We start from the raw sequence: 22,168 nt of genomic DNA, 5'->3' as shown, positions 1-22,168 counted from the left end.
TGAAATCAGCCCTTTAAATCCATGGATTTGGTTACGGATTTTACCATTTGCATTTCAGACCCTCTTTAAAAGGGACTGTCCCATCTGCAACTCGTCTCCAGGTGTCTCCAGTCCCTACCCATATTCCCCATGAAACTGTTTTTAACCTGTCTCAGATAATCAAACACTTCTATCTATAGAAAGAGAAAATAATATCTCACCCACCATTGAAGAAGTTGAGATCGCTAAATGATCTTGATCAAGCCGGAGAGGAGCAAGAGATTGAGTTCCTGAAGTTACAAGTGGTAGAACAACAGAACATCATTGATGATTTAACAAGAGTGAGTAGAATGTCATTGTAAAGTTCTAGAGATAAGCAATGACACTGAGATTTCTTTCCCCTTTGGCTAAATATTGCAAATATATATCAGAAATCTATGTACAAAATGTAATGACCTTATGTTAGACACATCTACACACCTACACTGTAATGTCACAGGAAGAATTAAACTTCAATGGCTTGGCGAAAGTGGACCTGGACATGGCTTAGACATTATATATATATATATATACAGTGGGTATGGAAAGTATTCAGACCCCTTAAAATTTTTCACTCTTTGTTTCATTGCAGCCATTTGGTAAATTCTAAAAATTTCATTCTTTTTTTCTCATTAAAGTACACTCTGCACCCCATCTTGACTGAAAAAAAAATAGAAATGTAGAAATTTTTCCAAATTTATTAGAAAAGAAAAACTGAAATATCACATGGTCACAAGTATTCAGACCCTTTGCTCAGACACTCATATTTAAGTTACATGCTGTCCATTTCCTTGTGATCCTCCTTGAGATGGTTCTACTCCTTCATTGGAGTCCAGCTGTGTTTAATTAAACTGATAGGGCTTGATTTGGAAAGGCACACACCTGTCTATATAAGACCTCACAACTCACAGTGCATGTCAGACCAAATGAGAATCATGAGCTCAAAGGAACTGCCCAAGGAGCTCAGAGGCAGAATTGTGGCAAGGCACAGATCTGGCCAAGGTTCTAAAAGAATTTCTGCATTACTCAAGGTTCCTAAGAGCACAGTGCCCTCCATAATCCTTAAATGGAAGAAGTTTGGGACCACCATAAGTCTTCCTAGACCTGGCCGTCTAGCCAAACTGAGCAATCGTGGGAGAAGAGCCTTGGTCAGAGAGGTAAAGAAGAACCCCAAGATCACTGTGGCTGAGCTCCAGAAATGCAGTAGGGAGATGGGAGAAAGTTCCACAAAGTCAACTATCACTGCAGCCCTCCACCAGTCGGGCCTTTATGGCAGAGTGGCCCGATGGAAGCCTCTCCTCAGTGCAAGACATATGAAAGCCCACATAGAGTTTGCTCAGAAACACATGAAGGACTCCCAGACTATGAGAAATAAGATTCTCTGGTCTGATGAGACGAAGATAGAATTATCACCAAAAAGTTCTAAGTGGTATGTGTGGAGAAAACCAGGCACTGCTCATCAGCTGCTCAATACAATCCCAACAGTGAAACATGGTGGTGGCAGCATCATGCTATAGGGGTGTTTTTCATCTGCAGGGACAGGACGACTGGTTGCAATTGAAGGAAACATGAATGCGGCTAAGTACAGAGATATCCTGGATGAAAACCTCTTCCAGAGTGCTCTGGACCTCAGACTTGGCCGAAGGTTCACGTCCAACAAGAAAATGACCCTAAGCACACAGCTAAAATAACAAAGGAGTGGTTTCAGAACAGCTCTATGACCATTCTTGACTGGCCCAACCAGAGCCCTGACCTAAACCCAATTGAGCATCTCTGGAGAGACCTGAAAATGGCTGTCCACCAACATTCAGCATCCAACCTGACGGAACTGGAGAGGATCTGCAAGAAAGAATTGCAGATGATCCCCAAATCCAGGTTAAATCTCGGTGTGAAAAGTGTGTGAAAAGTGTTGCATCATTCCCAAGAAGACTCATGGCTATACTAGCTCAAAAGGGTGCTTCTACTCAATACTGAGCAAAGGGTCTGAATACTTATGATCATGTGATATTTCAGTTTTTCTTTTTTAATAAATTTGCAAAAATTTCTACATTTCTGTTTTTTTCAGTCAAGATGGCGTGCAGAGTGTAATTTAATGAGAAAAAAAATGAACTTTTTAGAATTTACCAAATGGCTGCAATGAAACAAAGAGTGAAAAATGTAAAGGGGTCTGAATACTTTCCGTACCCACTGTATATACGGTACATATATACACTGTGTGCAGAATTATTAGGCAAGTTGTATTTTAGAGGATTATTTTTACTATTGATCAACAACTATGTTCTCAATCAGCCCAAAAGACTCATAAATATCCAAGCTTAATATTTTTGGAAGTTGGAGTGGGATTTTTTTAGATTTGGCTATCTTAGGAGGATATCTGTTTGTGCAGGTAACTATTACTGTGCAGAATTATTAGGTAACTTAATAAAAACCAAATATAATCCCTTCTCACTTATTTATTTTCACCAGGTAAACCAACATCAGTGCACAAAATTTAGAAATAAACATTTCTGACATGCAAAAACAAAAACCATAAAAATTATTGATCAATATAGCCACCTTTCTTTATGATGACACTCGGCAGCCTTCCATCCATAGATTCTGTCAGTTGCTTGATCTGTTTTCGATCAACATTGCATGCAGCAGCCACCCACCACAGCCTCCCAGACACTGTTCCGAGAGGTGTACTGTTTTCCCTCCCTGTAGATCTCACATTTTATGATGGACCACAGGTTCTCTATGGGGTTCAGATCAGGTGAACAAGGGGGCCATGTCATTATTTTTTCTTCTTTTAGACCTTTACTGGCCAGCCACGCTGTGGAGTAGTTGGATGCATGTGATGGAGCATTGTCCTGCGGGAAAATCATGTTTTTCTTGAACGATACCTACTTCTTCCTGTACCACTGCTTGAAGAAGTTGTCTTCCAGAAACTGGCAGTAGGTCTGGGAGTTGAGTTTCACTCCATCCTCAACCCGAAAAGGTCCCACAAGTTCATCTTTGATGATACCAGCCCATACCAGTACCCCACCTCCACCTTGCTGGCGTCTGAGTCGGAGTGGAGCTCTCTGCCCTTTACTGATCCAGCCTCTGGCCCATCCATCTAGCCCATCAAGAGTCACTCTCATTTCATCAGTCCATAAAACCTTTGAAAAATCAGTCTTAAGATATTTCTTGGCCCATTCTTGACGTTTTATCTTATGTTTCTTGTTCAAAGGTGGTCGTTTTTCAGCCTTCCTTACCTTGGCCATGTCCCTGAGTATCGCACACCTTGTGCTTTTTGATACTCCAGTAACGTTGCAGATCTGAAATATGGCAAAACTGGTGGCGAATGGCATCTTGGCAGTTATTTTGCTCCTTTTTTGGCCAACACGCTTCTTGCGACCCTGTTGGCTATTTGCCATGAAACGCTTGATTGTTCGGTGATCACGCTTCAAAAGTTTGGAAATTTCAAGACTGCTGCATCCCTCTGCAAGACCTCTCACAATTTTGGACTTTTCAGAGCCCATCAAATCTCACTTCTGACCCATTTTGCAAAAGGAAAGGAAGTTGCCTAATAATTAAGCACACCTTATATAGGGTGTTGATGTCATTAGTCAACACCCCTCCTCATTACAGAGATGCACATCACCAGATTTACTTAATTGGTAGTTGGCTCTCAAGCCTATGCAGCTTGGAGTAGGACAACATGTATAAAAAGTATCATGTGATCAAAATACTCATTTGCCTAATAATTCTGCACAGTGTATACTTCAATATTAGATATAAATTATATATATGTGTATTTATACACACATATAGTGAAAATATATATAAAGACATATATGCAGGTGCATCTCACTAAATTAGAATATCACCAAATAGTTAATTTATTTCTTTTCTTCAATACAAAAAGTGAAACTCATATATTACATAGAGTCATTACAAACAGCGTGATCTATTTCAAGTGTTTATTTCTGTTAATGTTGATGATTATGGCTTACAGCCAATGAAACACAAAAGTCATTATCTCAGTAAATTAAAATAATTAACAAAAAACACCTGCAAAGGCTTCCTAAGCGTTAAAAAAGGTCCCTTAGTCTGTTTCAGTAGGCTCCACAATCAAGGGGAAGACTGCTGACTTGGCAGATGTCCAGAAGGCAGTCATTAACACACTCCTCAAGGTCCCAGAGTTCCAATTTTCATTTGGAAATCAAGGTCCCAGAGTCTGGAGGAAAAGTGGAGAGGCACACAATCCCAGCTGCTGGAGGTCTAGTGTGAAGTTTCCACAATCAGTGATGGTTTGGGGAGCCATGTCATCTGCTGGTGTAGGTCCATTGTGTTTTATCAAGACCAAAGTCAGCGCAGCCATCTACCAGGAAATTTTAGAGCACTTCATGCTTCCCTCTGCCGAGAAGCTTTTTGGAGATGGAAATTTCATTCTCCAGCAGGACCTGGCACCTGTCCACACTGCCAAAAGTACCAATACCTGGTTTAAAAACAACAGTATCACTGTGCTTGATTGGCCAGCAAACTCACCTGACCTTAACCCCATAAAAAATCTACGGGATATTGTCAAGAGGAAAATGAGAGACACCAGACCCAACAATGCAGACGAGCTGAAGGCTGCTATCAAAGCAACCTGGGCTTCTATAAAACCTCAGCAGTGCCACAGGCTGATCACCTCCATGCCACGCCACATTGATCCAGTAATTGATGCAAAAGAAGCCCCTGACCAAGTATTGAGTGTGACTCGCCCCCTGGGCCGTGGGGCACTCGGAACCGGGCAATAGGGAGACGATGGGGGTAGTAGTGGCGACCCGGTCCCGTGGCTCAGGGTGGTCAGACCCGTGGCAGTCTTTTAGATGTTTTAAGAGATGTCCGACTACGCCACCTGTGGATTGCGGTTATTAGGAACCGCCGCTGCAGGGCAGACCGCTGGGGCCGATGATGTATGCAGCTGGGATGGTGTGACTCCCCACGGGAAGAGTGCGGCCCCAGGGCAGTGTAGTGGATGGTGGGAGTGATGGTGGTGAGAGTCCCAGTACCGGTAGTGCCGGAGGAGCGAAAAAGCACACAGACAACGTACTGCAGTCCAGGGTCTTTACTCACGGTTAATATCCAAGTCACTGCCCGAATGACTGCCCGAGCCGTGCGGCGTCCACCAGGTGAGGGGCTCGGTCAACTCCCAGGCAGCTCAGGAGTATGGCTCAAGACCCCCTTTTGTCCTTTCTCTGGCCTGCCTCACCAGTGACCCACTTTTGTCCAGCTGCCGCGGACTTGTGCGGTTAAACGTGGGCCCCGTCCTCCGCTGTCCTATATGGTGCCTTCCTAGCAGGTTTGATGAGGTGTTGCACCAATAAATGATCACGACGTCCGGTCTTTGGCTGAGGGTAGTTTCTCCTCCACCAACTTGGGATCCGGCACCCTTAATCTGCCTGACCCTTCACCCTGTATTCTCGTGGGTTCTTAGGGTCCCTTCTACCTTCTTGTTCCTGAGCCCTTCTGTTTCTTCCTCTCTTTCTCTGCTGTTCCTTTCTGTTTCTGTTCCTTTCTGTTCCTCTCTTCTCGTGGAGCTGGGCTGAGGTGACACCACAGCTCCCCTTCACCTCCTCCTCGGCCTCTCACTAGGCCCTCCCGGAGTAGAGCTCCTACAGAGCCTCTACTCCCTGTCTTCTCCACTCTCTCCACAGACTGAACTGAACCCAGATCTAAGATGGTGCCCACTTTTTATACCTCCCTCTAGCCATGAGCCCAGGTGACCAGCAACCAATGGGCTCCTTCCTACGCTCAGGAACCAACCCCTATCTGCCCCTACAGCACTGGGTGTTCCACCCCCCTCCCCACTCCAGTCAGGGACATAGTCGGTCGTGCCTGCACTTCTGTCTAGTGGGAGCACCGTTGAGCTGTCCCTCAGAAATGGGGTGTGTGTGCTGTATGCAGCTAACTGAGCCCTGGTCCATACTCCATCCTTACCCGGGAGTGGAATACCACACCTCTGGCAGAGGTGCAATACCCCTGTAGCGGCCGAACCCTCGGGGCGCTACATTTGCATTTACTGAACATACATTTCAGACTTTAAAAACATTTTTCAAGCTGTTGTTATAAAGTATTCTAATTTACTGAGACAATAACTTTTGTGTTTTCATTGGCTGTAAGCCATAATCATCAATATTAACAGAAACACTTGAAATAGATCACTCTGTTTGTAATGACTATATAATATGAGTTTCACTTTTTGTATTGAAGAACTGAAATAAATTAACATTTTGATGATATTCTAATTTTGTGAGAAGCATCTGTACGTACAGTGGTGTGAAAAAATGTTTGCCCCCTTTCTGATTTCTTATTCTTTTGCATGCTTGTCACACTTAAATGTTTCAGATCACAAAACAAATTAAATAATTGGCAAAGATAACACAAGTATACAAAAATGCAACTTTTAAATGAAGGTCTTTATTATTAAGGGAAAAAGAAATCCAAACCTACAGGGCCCTATGTGAAAAAGTGATTGCCCCCTAAACCTAATAACTGCTTGGGCCCAACCTTAGCAGCAACAACTGCAATCAAGCGTTTGCGATAACTGGCAATGAGTCTTTTACAATGCTATGAAGGAATTTTGGCCGACTCATCTTTGCAAAATTGTTGTAATTCAGCAACATTGGAGGGTTTCTGAGCATGAACCGCCTTTTTAAAGGTCATGCCACAGCATCTCAATTGGATTAAGGTCAGGACTTTGACTGGGCCACTCCAAAGTCTTAATTTTGTTTTTCTTAAGCCATACAGAGGTGGACTTGCTGCTGTGTTTTGGATCATTGTCCTTCTGCATAACCCAAGTTCACTTGAGCTCACGAACAGATGGCCGGACATTTTCCTTCAGAGTTTTTTGGTAGACAGCAGAATTCATGGTTCCATTTACCACAGCAAGTCTTTCAGGTCCTGAAGCAGCAAAACAGCCCCAGACCATCATACTACCACCACCATATTTTACTGTTGGTATGATGTTCCTTTCCTGAAATGCTGTTACTTCTAGGCCAGATGTAATGGGACATACACCTTCCAAAAAGTTCAACTTTTGGCTCGCCAGTCCACAGAGTATTTTCCCAAAAGTCTTGATCTTCAAGATGTTTTCTGGCAAAACTGAGACGAGCCTTTATGTTCTTTTTGCTCAGCATTGGTTTTCGGCTTGGAACTCTGTCATGCATGCCATTTTTGCCCATTCTCTTTCTTATGGTGGAGTCATGAACACTGACCTTAACTGAGGCAAGTGAGGCCTGCAGTTCTTTGGATGTTGTTGTGGGGTCTTTTGTGACCTCTTGGATGAGTTGTTGCTGCGCTCTTGGGGTAATTTTGGTCAACCGGCCACTCCTGGGAAGGTACACTATTGTTTCATGTTTTCCCCATTTGTGAATAATGACTCTCACTGTGGTTCGCTGGAGTCTCAAAGCTTTAGAAATGGCTTTATAACCTTATTCAGACTGATAGATCTCAATTACTTTGTTCCTCATTTGTTCCTGAATTTCTTTGGATCACAGCATGATGTCTAGCTTTTGAGGATCTTTTGGTCTACTTCACTTTGTCAGGCAGGTCCTATTTAAGTGATTTTTTGATTGAGAACAGATTTGGCAGTAATCAGGCCTTTGTGTGGCTAGGGAAATTGAACTCAGCTTCCCAAAGATGTGATAAACCACAGTTAAAACATAAATTAAGGGGGAGGGGCAATCACTTTTTCACACAGGACCCTATAGGTTTAGATTTCTTTCTCCCTTAGTAATAATGACCTTCATTTAAAAACTGCATTTTGTGTTATCTTTGTCAAATATTTTAATTTTTTTTGTGATCTGGAACACTTAAGTGTGACAAACATGCAAAAGAATAAGAAATCAGGAAGGGGGCACTTTTTCACACCACTGTAGCTGGAAAACTAAGGTTTCTATTGTAGTCTCATGTAGCAGGTAAATCACCATGTACAGAATGCTTAGCTTAGACATTAGATATATGCGGTATCTAAACATATATATATCGTATATATATATATTATATATTATATATATGAATTTATAAAAACACACATACTGAAAAAATATATACAGTACAGACCAAAAGTTTGGATACACCTTCTCATTTAAATATTTTTCTGTATTTTCATGACTTTGAAAATTGTACATTTACACTGAAGGCATCAAAACTATGAATTAACACATGTGGAATTATATACTTAACAAAAAAGTGTGAACCAACTGAAAATATGTCTTATATTCTAGGTTCTTCAAAGTAGCCACCTTTTGCTTTGATGACTGCTTTGCACACTCTTGGCATTCTCTTGATGAGCTTCAAGAGGTAGTCACCGGAAATGGTTTTCACTTCATAGGTGTGCCGTGTCAGGTTTAATAAGTGGGATTTCTTGCCTTATAAATGGGGTTGGGACCATCAGTTGTGTTGTGCAGTAGTCAGGTGGATACACAGCTGATAGTCCTACTGAATAGACTGTTAGAATTTGTATTATGGCAAAAAAAAAACAGCTAAGTAAAGAAAAACGAGTGGCCATCATTACTTTAAGAAATGAAGGTCAGTCAGTCCAAAAAATTGGGCAAACTTTGAAAGTGTCCCCCAGTGCAGTTGCAAAAACCATCAAGCGCTACAAAGAAACTGGCTCACATGAGGACCACCCCAGGAAAGGAAGACCAAGAGTCACCTCTGCTTCTGAGGATAAGTTTGTCCGAGTCACCAGCCTCAGAAATCACAGGTTAATAGCAGCTCAGATTAGAGACCAGGTCAATGCCACACAGAGTTCTAGCAGCAGACACATCTCTACAACAACTGTTAAGAGGAGACTTTGTGCAGCAGGCCTTCATGGTAAAATAGCTGCTAGAAAACCACTGCTAAGGACAGGCAACAAGCAGAAGAGACTTGTTTCGACTAAAGAACACAAGGAATAGACATTAGACCAGTGGAAATCTGTGCTTTGGTCTGATGAGTCCAAATTTGAGATCTTTGGTTCCAACCACCGTGTCTTTGTGCGACGCAGAAAAGGTGAACGGATGGACTCTACATGCCTGGTTCCCACCGTGAAGCATGGAGGAGGAGGTGTGATGGTGTGGGGGTGCTTTGCTGGTGACACTGTTGGGGATTTATTCAAAATTGAAGGCATACTGAACCAGCATGGCTACCACAGCATCTCGCAGCGGCATGCTATTCCATCCGGTTTGCGTTTAGTTGGACCATCATTTATTTTTCAACAGGACAATGACCCCAAACACACCTCCAGGCTGTGTAAGGGCTATTTGACCAAGAAGGAGAGTGATGGGGTGCTACGCCAGATGACCTGGCCTCCACAGTCACCAGACCTGAACCCAGTCGAGATGGTTTGGGGTGAGCTGGACCGCAGAGTGAAGGCAAAAGGTCCAACAAGTGCTAAGCATCTCTGGGAACTCCTTCAAGATTGTTGGAAGACCATTTCCGGTGACTACCTCTTGAAGCTCATCAAGAGAATGCCAAGAGTGTGCAAAGCAGTCATCAAAGCAAAAGGTGGCTACTTTGAAGAACCTAGAATATAAGACATATTTTCAGTTGTTTCACACTTTTTTGTTAAGTAGATAATTCCACATGTGTTAATTCATAGTTTTGATGCCTTCAGTGTGAATGTACAATTTTCATAGTCATGAAAATACAGAAAAATCTTTAAATGAGAAGGTGTGTCCAAACTTTTGGTCTGTACTGTATACATATATATACTACAAGGGGGTGTTGCCCACAGGATTCCCTGGGGTTGTCTTTAGGCTGCACTGCATAATTACCCTGTGAGCCATGCCCCCTCAATAAAGACCATAACGGGTCCTCTTTAAGGAAGGTGTTTTTGTATTATATTGTAGTAAGACATTCACAACGTTAAATGTATAGATCATTCACATTTATTGAGATATCAGTTGACCACTTGCGTATTGTACCCATTGGTCAGCTTACCCACAGATATCCAGTACCCCATATTTGACAGTATTACTGTTTAAATAGTCACTATGCATCATGAAGATGGTGAACAGGATACTTAGAAAAAAATTAAAAAATGTGATTTTCTATGTGTGCTTATATTAATTTAGTGTCCATCTCCACATGAATATGTGTATTATATATTTTTTACAGGATAGAGAAAAACTTATTAGACGAAAAAAACATAAAAGAAGTTCGAAGCCTATAAAGGTAAACACTATGACAGTCTCTAATTAAGTATATATGGAATCCTAATAAGCATGACTAATAGAATGGGCTGGTTGTCTTTAAAATATGTGTGCCCCATACAATCAAATGGTGAGAGACTGTTGACTATCATCATTCTTCTCTCATCATCTATCATGTGCTTCACTGTGTACATTTGAAAAACCTAAAAAGGTATTCTCAAGTTCTTAAATTGCTTTTATTAGTTAGCATTAAAAATAAGCAAGTTTGCAAATGACTTGCTTTTTTCATATTTACTCTCATTCTCCTGATATGAGATCTTTTATCTTATGTAGTATATGTAGTATACAGTTTGTTTCAATGGAGCTGGGCCTCCAGACCCTGGCTGAGAGTGTGCAGTAGTTACATTCCAGGATAGGAGTTAACTCTTAACATCCTAGTCAGCTCTCTCTCTCTCAAATCCTATTGATTTTTGTATAGCAGTTATCTGCTCACCTCCCTCTCATCTTCTGAAGAGATGCAGTTATAAATCATCAGCCCACAGCTTTCACAGCAGGTCTAATAATCTCTGCCCTCATCTCTTGATGACAGGGCCTGTGTGCTTGTTCAAATGACCTGTTAACTCTGTGTGTAAATATAGTGATGGTAGTGTAGATTATAGAACAAGCCATTGATAGCTGAATGTATTATAGCAGAACTTGTTGTGCTGAGGTTTATAGTTCTACTAATATAACAGTTCTATTCACCAGAGCTGTCACTCATGGAGGAGAGCCCGCCCCGCTAGAAACCAGGATGTGAGGAAACTAAGGCGTGTGCATTCCTTCAAGCTGTTCAAGAGACAACATGAAAATACCCCTTTAAGCGGTTGTCATATAATCTTTATATACAAGTAGAGTTCTCTTAAACAGGACAGTGAATCGTGAGAGGTGGTTGGCCTTATCCCCTGGCAACTACACCACCCATGGTGCCCTGCTGGTGAAAGCGAGTGTGGGAATAACTATGGAATTAAGGAGCTTGTTCTGTTAGGAGAGCCCCTGTCTATTAGCCCTATTATGGAAATATGAATATCGTAAAGAGGATTTTACCAAGATGAACCTCCTCTATTAACTGGAGGATAGATAGAGCTATGCAAAGAAAGGCTCCTGCTCTGGAAGACTCGGCACCATTTGTATCATGGTCGCCCACTGATTTGTGGCCACCCACATTTTTTTCCATATATCTACTTATCACCATGTGTTCGCCACTTGCACCCACATGTATTGCGGTATTCTTCTTCCTTGCAATGAATAGTACTTTCCAATGTTATAAGCCGGTTATATTTCCATACTTGTTACAGAGACACCTTGTAGACACTGTATTTGGATATGATGATGACTCTATGGATTCTGAAACATCATCAGTAGCTTCCTATCGAACTGACAGGACGCCAGCCACTCCAGATGATGATTTAGATGAAGTAAGTCATATTGCATACTAAAGTTCTTTGCAATGTCCCCAGGTAAACTTACTATAACCATCGGCGTATATTCACCCATTCAGTATTTGCTGTGGATTCACTGCGTATATTCCTCAACCGAAATCTACAGTGCAAATTTACAGTTCAATACAAGTGAATATGGTTTTCAAAACTTCATTAATAAAAATTTGCACATAAATGAGAGTATACTGCTGATTTTCAGATCTTTCACTGTGGATTTCACTCTATAAAATGATTTGTAATAAAATAAATATCCACAACAAAATACACAACTAACACATGGAGATTTGTTGTGAAATCGACCCAGATTTTGGAACATATCTGCAGCTGAAATTTGCAGCAATCAGTTTCTTTCCTAAGTATGATTTGCAAAAAATATCCTGACATCCAGTATAATTAGTGTAATACAATTCATATAGGTGCTGCAATTACATGCATACTATAGCACATGGAGTAAAAACTCTCCAAAAGACAATGTCTTTGAGACGATCTCCCCAGACCATATTACTTGTGACAGATTTTCAGTTTAACCATATATTATGCATACCAGCCTTTCAGAAGACCACCCAGCTAGGTGACCACTTTCAATGTACAGAGATTACACTGTGATTATAAATATTTATAATATATAATGGTTTAATAATCTTGCACTGCCTCCTAGTTTTCTTTATATTTTAATATATTTTACCACATACCAAAATTCCCTTATATGTAGAAAGTTCATTAAAATATATAACTTGTGTCACTTTATAGAGTTTAGCTGCGGAAGAGTCTGAGCTAAGGTTTCGCCAGTTGACAAAGGAGTATCAAGCATTACAAAGGGCCTACGCTTTACTACAAGAACATACAGGCAGTATTATTGATGCAGAGAAAGAAGCACAGGTGAGTAAGCATGGCGTATAATAAAATATAATACTTGCTTCAATACCTAATAATTTTAAAGAACTCTGATGCCAACAAGTTAGAGTTTGCTAAAATTGAAGTCAAGGCAGTACTTAAAGGGAATTTGTCAGTAGGATCAACCATCCTAAGCCGTCTATATGGGCACACAGGTCATAGGAAGCTGAATCAAATGATACCTTGATACCTGTGATCAGATGTCGTGTTCCGGAGAAATCCACAATTTTCTTACATGTAAATGAGCTGTTAAGGACTGTGGGCCGGACACAGATCTGCATGAGAATCTGTCTCCAGAGTTTATTTTAAATAGAAGTGGGCATTACCAGTGTGATGTGTGATAGTTACCAGTGTTACCAGTGTGATGTGTGATAGTTACCAGTATGATGTGTGATAGTTACCAGTGTGATGTGTAATGGTTACCAGTGTTACAAGTGTGATGTGTAATGGCCACTCTTTGCTCTCCTGATCTCACTGCAGAGCTGTGTGTGATTATAACTAACACATCTGCAGGTTCCTCTCAGCTTCAGCCTCCATCTCACAGGCAAATGATATTGTTGCAATGCAGCAGAGCTGCAGAACTGCAGCAAATTTGTTTGTAAGAAGACAAAGTTCAGTTCTGCTGTCATGTCTCACACCGGTAATGCTCCTTTTTATTAAAACTAAGCTCTGGAGGCCGATTCTCATTCAGATCAGTGTCCGGCCTATAGATCTTAACAGCTCATTTACATATAAGAAAATGTGGATTTCTCTGGTATAAGACATCGTATCCCTGATGTTAATGTATTATTTTATTCATCCTATGACTTACATGCCCATATAGATGGCTTAGGAGGGTTGATCCTACTGACAGATTCCCTTTAATGAGCTGCAGAACTACAGGGTAATACATTGAAGCAATCTTTAAGGATCAGAAACGTTTTTGCTCTTGCTGGTGCATTTCACTCATGGGGAAACATGTAGATCTGTGGTTCCCTAACTGTAGCTCTCTATTTCAAAACTACAATTCCCAGCTTGTCCTGGAAGCCATATGCACACAATCCTCTTTTTTGAAGCAACTGGAGAGTTAGAAGTTGGAGATCACCAGTTTAGATCCTACACAATTGTGCACAATTTAGCTTATACACATCATTTACCAACTTGTGAAATACAGACCGTATTGGCATTCAGCCTCGGAGTAAGGGGCACACTTTGGAGGAGGGATTCCTAGTATTTGGAATCTGCCATACAAGAGAAGCACAGTTGAATTATAAAATTCTATATGCCACCACTAGAGGGAGCTCAATGAATACGGTTTTATTATAGAACTCAATAGAGGTTTATGATTCCTAATACAGTGAGCTCCCCCTAGTGGTGTCTGCAGGTAAACAGAATAACATGCTGTTACTTACAGATATAATTATTTGACGCTTAGAAGCTTACTGCATACAGGGTTATTATTGAGGTTGATGCATGACCGTGCATTACTCTCCTAGTACAAGAAATTGCAAAATGCAAAGGTGGACACATGGCATCCACTTTAGGTCATTTCAGTGGACACATGGCACCCACTTTAGGTCATTTCAGTGGACACATGGCACCCACTTTAGGTCATTTCAGTGGACACATGGCATCCACTTTAGGTCATTTCAGTGGACACATGGCATCCACTTTAGGTCATTTCAGTGGACACATGGCATCCACTTTAGGTCATTTCAGTGGACATATGGCACCCACTTTAGGTCATTTCAGTGGACACATGGCATCCACTTTAGGTCATTTCAGTGGACACATGGCACCCACTTTAGGTCATTTCAGTGGACACATGGCACCCACTTTAGGTCATTTCAGTGGACACATGGCACCCACTTTAGGTCATTTCAGTGGACACATGGCACCCACTTTAGGTCATTTCAGTGGACATATGGCACCCACTTTAGGTCATTTCAGTGGACACATGGCACCCACTTTAGGTCATTTCAGTGGACACATGGCACCCACTTTAGGTCATTTCAGTGGACACATGGCATCCACTTTAGGTCATTTCAGTGGACACATGGCATCCACTTTTTTTTTTTTCACACACATTTAGCAATATTATTATTAGCACACTTACCTATTCGAAAAATAGCTAAAATATTTAACGTCTCAGTATATTTTAACGCTTTTTTTTCATGTGGTTAATATGATTGGACATAAAGTGACACAATTTTCATAACATTTGGCAGATTCAGGAACAGATGCAAACAGAGGCCCTTCGCTATAAAGCCAAAATCGAAGATCTTGAAAAGGCATTGTCAGAAAGGGGACAGGTCAGTAAATGACATAGATATATATATATTACTTTTCTGTACTTCATGAACATATTGTCGAAGTTGGATACTAAGATACAAATTTATCCTAAGTGAATACAAGAATAAGTCTAATGACAGTACTTTCTCTTTGTAGGATTCCCACTGGGTGGAAGAAAAACAACTTTTCATAAAACGAAATCAGGAATTAATAGAAAAGGTAACGTAGTGTTATGGTACTGTATTTGTGACACTCCATAATATCATGTCATTATGGGCTCGCTCACACAGGCGTATACATCGGACGAGTGCTATTGAATATTTTATCGGACCAGTCTTCTTCAATGGCCTGTGCAGATGCCTGATTTTTTTCACTGACATGAACAATCAGTGAAAAAAAATCGCAGCGTGCTGCGATTTCACTTTGAAATCAGATGCTATTCACCCATTCAAGTCTATGGGTGTGTGGAAAACATTGGACTGCACTCGGATGACATGTGAGTGCACTCTGATTTTCGCTCTCTCACAGAATAGAGAAGATGGAGACATTTTCTTCTCCATCTTCTCCTCACAGTGTGCTCCCATTCTCTCTCGGATGAGAGAATCGGATCACACTATGCTGACATTCTGATCAAACTCTGATCAGAGCATGATTGCAGTATCATTAGCATAATCGGCCAAATTCTCTCGGATGTGGCTACACCTTACTATAAGCTTAGGAATAATGTAGCCAAATAAAATGTGTAAACACCATTCAGGAAATCTATAAAAATAAAATAGAAAAATAATGTAATAAAATATGTTGTCTGTTGCATGTTACATATACAATGCCTTAAAAAAAGTTTTCACTCCCCATGAAGTTTTTGCACATTTTTTCATGTTACACCCACAAACTTATGGTAAATGTTTTTTGGATTTTATATGATATATCAACACAAAGTACTAAGTATTTGTGAAGTGTAAAGGAAATGATGCATGACTTTCTAAATATTTTAAAAATATAAATCTAAAAAATTGTGACATGCATTTGTATTCAGCCCCCTGAGTCAATACTTTGTAGGACCACCTTTCACTACAATTACTGCTGCATGTCTTTTGGGGTATGTCTCTACCAGCTTTGCACATCTAGAGGCTGACATTTTTGCCCATTCTTCTTTATAAACTAGCTCTGGCTCAGTGAGATTGGATGGAGGCATCTGTGAGTAGAAATTTTCAACTCTTAGCACAGATTCTCAATGGGATTTAAGTCTGGCCATTCAAACGCATGAATATGCTTTGATCTAAACCATTCCTTTGTAGATCGGGCTGTATGTTTATGATCATTGTCCTGCTGGAAGGTAAACCTATGCCCCAGTATTAAGTCTTCTGCAGCCTCTACAAGGTTTTCCTCAAGGATTGACCTGTAATTATCTCCATCCATATTCCCACCAACTCTGACCAACTTCCCTGTCCCTGCTGAAAAAGCATACCCACAGTTTGATGCTGCCTCCACCATGTTTGACTTTGAGGATGGTGTTTTCAGACTGATGTGCATTGTTAGTTTTCTACCAGACATATAGTTTTGGATTTAGCCCAAAAAGTTCAACTTTGGTCTCATCTGTTCAGAGCACCTTCTTCCACATGCTAGTTGTGTTCCCTACATTATTTTTTGCAAACTGCAAACGAGACTTCTTATGGCTTGCTTTTTTTCTTGCCACTTTGCCATAAATACGAGATTTTTGGAGTATATGACTAATAGTTGTCCTGTGAACAGATTCTCCCACCTGAGCTGTGGATCTCTGCAGCTCCTCCAGAGTAACCATGGGCCTCTTGGCTGCTCTTCTAATTAGTTTCAAGGCACTGTACATACATGCACAATAATATTTATTACCCATACTATATCATTAGAACCCTGAGATGATCACATTCAGTATTCTAACTGCTGTTTACAGTGCAAGACATTTATCAATCATTTACAATGTGCCACTAAATTTCAAAAAGTGGGGGTGTTTTTACCATGTATTTATATATTCCTGTGTGATTTGTAATTTTTGATAGCATACTACTAGGATATGCCATCAATATGTTATGGGACTGACTGCTGTAACACAATAATTATTTTCTCCTGCGTCTAGATGTAACCCTTACATCCTTGTTATAGCACCCCCTGCTGTTTTTTTGATTCTCTTTCAGAAAGGCCACCTAATGTGCCCATTGCTGGTGAAAAGAAGATGGTATTAGTGCACTTGCCTCCACAATACCAGCAATCACTCTGCTGCCAGTTTAGAGGAGGAGTGAAACTGAGTTACTGAGCATGTGTGACCTCTGGCATGAGTGGTCATGACATTAGGTGGAATCAATAAAACACCAGGAGGCGCCATATCAAGAATATACAGCAATATCTAGACAAGGATATTTTATTTAGTTAGTGATACGTTTTGAATGACTTAATAATGGAACATAATATTAGATTGTAGAACTACTTAGTCCTACTTTGTGTTTGTAATTATAAATTCTTTCAGATTGATAAGCTGGAGTCTGAAAACAATCGCCTACAACAAGAACTGCAAGACGCTAGAGACCAGAATGAACTGCTGGAGTTCCGAAATCTGGAGTTAGAAGTAAGACTGATTCATCAAACAATATTTTAGGAAGTCTGTCACCCCCAAAATCAATAGTAAACAATGTATACAGTGATATAAGGGACTGTTCCTATATAGAAATCCTACTAGCAGTGTACATTTTAGTGGGAAAAATAGATTTAACCCCTTGCCCCCGCAGCTAATCTACGTACTTCTTCCAAGAGCCATAACTTTTTTATTTTTCTGTCGCCAAAGCCGTATCAGGGTGTGATTTGCGGAATGAGTTGTAGTTTAAATTACACCATTCATTTTACCATACAATAAAAATTTCAGGTGTGGTCAAATTGTGAAAAAAAATGCAAGTCCGCCATGTTCTTGGGGTTTTATTTTTCTGGGCACATTATGAGATAAAAATTACTGTGAACCATAATTTTCTAGGTCAGTATGATTATGGCAATACCAAATTTGCATAAATGTTTTTTTTTTTCATTTGTGGAGAATTTTTTTTTAGAAATTGGTAGAAAAATACATTTCTAGTTTAGTTTAGTAGTTCTCTTTGACCTGTAACATTTTGATTTTTGTGTCGATGTACAGGGACTTGTTTTTTGCGTGGCGAGCTGATTTTTTTATTGATATCAGTATTGGGATAGATACAATGTTTTTAGATTTTAACTGCATTTTTTTTTAGAGAAGAGTGATCAAATAACTGCAATTTGGGCATTTTAAAATTTTGTCTCATTGGGTCATTAATTTTGTATCTTGATAAATCGTGCCAATCGTTCCATTCAAAAGTTGCTGTCAGACATTGACAGCAGAGTTGAAGTGGTTTCGGCCACGAGTATTAGATACAGAAAGAGAGCGCTACCTAAGCGTAATCAGTAGAGAATATGGAGGTATTTATAAAAACAGATGGTTTATGCTCACCGGAGTGAGTTTTGCTGGTAGGCACAACTGTATTGAGAGAACTTATAGTACTTGGGTTTCTTGTTCCTCGGTATGCAGCTCCTCTTAGACCGTGATGACGTGCTTGTCCTAGCTCGACAAACAGCTTTCACATAGACAGAGATGAGGACAAATAATCCTGAAGGAGCTCCCCTATCAGGGTGGATTACCAAAGCACTGATGAAAACATCGGGTGTTTTGTGCAGTCCGGGACAGATATATCACAATGGGTATATTATGTATTATACACACCGGATGAAGGCTCTGTTAAGCAGAAACGCGTTGTGTTTGTCTTTTTAACTCGCCCCCCCTTATCATGTACATAGTGTCACTTATATAACCTTTTTAATAAATCCATTAATATTTAACTCATTGTGGTATATCTATCCCGGACCTCACAAAACACCCAAGCGCCTTCAGGATTATTTGTTCACATGGAGGAAGCCAGTTAGAGAAGGGAAATTTATGGAAATGCAGAACATGGATGGCTCAAGTCTTCCAGAACACCTCTATTTTCTGCCTTATTGAGGGGGTGTAAGGTTTTAGATCACAATCATATCCATCATTTTACATTCACATGCCCTAAAAGGGTATATAGAGGTTGTATTCATGAGCTAACTCCATTAATGGAGTATTAATTTACTACATATATATATATATATATATATATATATATATATATACATACAGTACAGACCAAAAGTTTGGACACACCTTCTCATTTAAAGATTTTTCTGTATTTTCATGACCATGAAAATTGTACATTCACACTGAAGGGATCAAAACTATGAATTAACACATGTGGAATTATATACTTAACAAAAAAGTGTGAAACAACTGACAATATGTCTTATATTCTAGGTTCTTCAAAGTAGCCACCTTTTGCTTTGATGACTGCTTTGCACACTTTTGGCATTCTCTTGATGAGCTTCAAGAGCTAGTTACCGGAAATGGTTTTCACTTCACAGATGTGCGCTGTCAGGTTTAATAAGTGGGATTTCTTGCCTTATAAATGGGTTTGGGACCATCAGTTGTGTTGTGCAGAAGTCAAGTGGATACACAGCTGATGGTCCTACTGAATAGACTGTTAGAATTTTTATTATGGCAAGAAAAAAGCAGCTAAGTAAAGAAAAATGAGTGGCCATTATTACTTTAAGAAATGAAGGTCAGTCAGTCCGAAAAATAGGGCAGACTTTGAAAGTGTCCCCAAGTGCAGTTGCACAAACCATCAAGTGAGACTGGCTCACATGAGGACCACCCCAGGAAAGGAAGATCAAGAGTCACCTCTGCTTCTGAGGATAAGTTTATCCAAGTCACCAGCCTCAGAAATCGCAGGTTAACAGCAGCTCAGATTAGAGACCAGGTCAATGCCTCACAGAGTTCTAGCAGCAGACACATCTCTACAACAACTGTTAAGAGGAGACTTTGTGCAGCAGGCCATCATGGTAAAATAGCTGCTAGGAAACCACTGCTAAGGACAGGCAACAAGCAGAAGAGACTTGTTTGGGCTAAAGAACACAAGGAATGGACATTAGACCAGTGGAAATCTGTGCTTTGGTCTGATGAGTCCAAATTTGAGAACTTTGGTTCCAACCACCGTGTCTTTGTGCAACGCAGAAAAGGTGAACGGATGGACTCTACATGCCTGGTTCCCACCGTGAAGCATGGAGGAGGAGGTGTGATGGTGTGGGGGTGCTTTGCTGGTGACACTGTTGGGGATTTATTCAAAATTGAAGGCATACTGAACCAGCATGGCTACCACAGCATCTTGCAGCGGCATGCTATTCCATCCGGTTTGCGTTTAGTTGGACCATCATTTATTTTTCAACAGGACAATGACCCCAAACACACCTCCAGGCTGTGTAAGGGCTATTTGACCAAGAGGGAGAGTGATGGGGTGCTACGCCAGATGACCTGGCCTCCACAGTCACCAGACCTGAAACCAATCGAGATGGTTGGGGTGAGCTGGACCGCAGAGTGAAGGCAAAAGGGCCAACAAGTGCTAAGCATCTCTGGGAACTCCTTCAAGATTGTTGGAAGACCATTTCTGGTGACTACCTCTTGAAGCTCATCAAGAGAATGCCAAGGGTGTGCAAACCAGTCATCAAAGCAAAAGGTGGCTACTTTGAAGAAACTAGAATATAAGACATATTTTCAGTTGCTTCACACTTTTTTGTAAAGTATATAATTCCACATGTGTTAATTCATAGTTTTGATGCCTTCAGTGTGAATGTACAATTTTCATAGTCATGAAAATACAGAAAAAAAATTAAATGAGAAGGTGTGTCCAAACTTTTGGTCTGTACTGTATATATATAAATAAATAAAGTGACAGCTACCTATATACCTTAATGATTTTTTTTTTTTACAGGAACGAGAGCGAAGGTCCCCTCCATTCAATTTACAGATTCATCCCTTTTCTGACGGAGTCAGTGCCCTACAGATTTACTGCATGAAGGAAGGTGTTAAGGTATGGGATGTGTCTTCATATTTATGAGGGGCCAATGCTGCCACCTAAAGGTGAATAGATATTTATCAAATTAAACTTTTTTTTTTTTAAAAAAGGACGTCAACATACCGGATCTGATCAAACAGCTAGATATTCTGGGAGACAATGGGGTAAGTAGTTGCCCGTAGCTGATACCCACGAATAACTAAGCAATACTCCACACTAACCTCACATTATTCTTCCGCCAGAATCTAAGGAATGAAGAGCAAGTTGCCATCATTCAGGCGAGCACTGTGCTGTCGTTGGCCGAGAAGGTAATGTTAAAATATTAATCCGTTCTGGTTGTCTTTTATGTCTCACATCAATTAAGGTTTAGCAATGCCTATCAGGTATATTGTCTTAATGAGCTCTCATGTATAATTCACATCTGCCTACGGCACTTACGATTATACACTATACAGCTCGGCTGGGTGATGTCTCATCTATGACAGGAGAAAATGTTAAGGGTCTCCTTGAAACATAGCTCTTAAATGAGGACTTGGGAGAACAGCAGGATTTACACCAGATAAAACACAGTTACATATTAAAGGCAAGTGACAAGACATCTTTAGTGAGTCTAGTACTGTATATGTGCAGCAGCTGAGTAGGGTGTAATTGATTTGGGTTAGGTATTTGGTTATGGCTTCTGTAATAGTTGTGGTCTCTCAAAATGGAAGCATCCACTGCATGGAAATACAGTTTGACATGCAGAAGAAGTACTGTTGCTTTAAAAGCATTCAGCAACTATTAGAAGTAACACAAGCACATGAGACAGGAAGTGTTGTGCTCCAGAAGCATCCAGCAACTAGAGGGGTTTACACAGTCACAGGAGAAGGGGAGAGTTTTAGCAGAGCCTCAGGGGGATTGTGGGGAAGTTGTTTACTGTCTGGTTGGAGCCGAAGAGAAAGGTGGTGTGTGTGTTCTGCATCTGACAGAAGCGCCCCTGCAAATGAAAAGGATTCGAGTCAGGAGTGAAGCTAAGCACAGGTCAGGTAGAGTTCCTGAACTAGCAGTGCAGAGTATTATCAAGCAGAAAGATAAGGACTGTAAGAAATGGTGTCACAGGCATCATCTCCCTCAGCAAACCCTCCCCCCCTCCATCTCACTGTGCTGTAAAGATTGCTGTGTTCATTAATGTGCCTTTGCATTAGAACTGTGCTGTCCTGTACTACTGGGAAGACTGTGAACTGCTGTGCTGCTAAGGAAACTGTACTGTTTGTCATTGGAGCCTGTTACTCATAAGACTTAACTTGCACTGGCTGTGTGGCTTCTTATTAAATGCTACTGTTCTACCGTTTATGAGGACTCTTGTCAAGTGTCTCTGGTCAGCAAGTGAAACAACCTACATGCCTGTGCTTGAGGGTCAATA

The 22,168-nt window shown here is 40.6% G+C and overlaps 1 protein-coding gene across 2 annotated transcripts in view; it reads left to right on the top strand.

Annotated features, from left to right (window-relative positions):
* JAKMIP2 (janus kinase and microtubule interacting protein 2) overlaps nucleotides 1-22,168 on the top strand; it is a 155,346-nt gene that overhangs the window by 110,702 nt on the left and 22,476 nt on the right. For both annotated transcript variants that reach the window (XM_073651290.1, XM_073651289.1), the window contains exons 8-17: nucleotides 180-320; nucleotides 10,132-10,188; nucleotides 11,501-11,620; nucleotides 12,395-12,523; nucleotides 14,746-14,829; nucleotides 14,966-15,028; nucleotides 17,310-17,408; nucleotides 20,683-20,781; nucleotides 20,877-20,930; nucleotides 21,009-21,074. In XM_073651290.1, coding sequence (XP_073507391.1) covers nucleotides 180-320; nucleotides 10,132-10,188; nucleotides 11,501-11,620; nucleotides 12,395-12,523; nucleotides 14,746-14,829; nucleotides 14,966-15,028; nucleotides 17,310-17,408; nucleotides 20,683-20,781; nucleotides 20,877-20,930; nucleotides 21,009-21,074 — 912 coding nt within the window. The remainder of the gene's footprint in view (nucleotides 1-179; nucleotides 321-10,131; nucleotides 10,189-11,500; nucleotides 11,621-12,394; nucleotides 12,524-14,745; nucleotides 14,830-14,965; nucleotides 15,029-17,309; nucleotides 17,409-20,682; nucleotides 20,782-20,876; nucleotides 20,931-21,008; nucleotides 21,075-22,168) is intronic.

This window comes from Phyllobates terribilis, unplaced genomic scaffold, assembly GCF_046119375.1.
Source record: "Phyllobates terribilis strain yellow unplaced genomic scaffold, ASM4611937v1 Scaffold_11__3_contigs__length_659146591, whole genome shotgun sequence".
Lineage (NCBI taxonomy): Eukaryota > Metazoa > Chordata > Amphibia > Anura > Dendrobatidae > Phyllobates > Phyllobates terribilis.
This window is presented reverse-complemented; position numbering and strand designations above follow the sequence as displayed.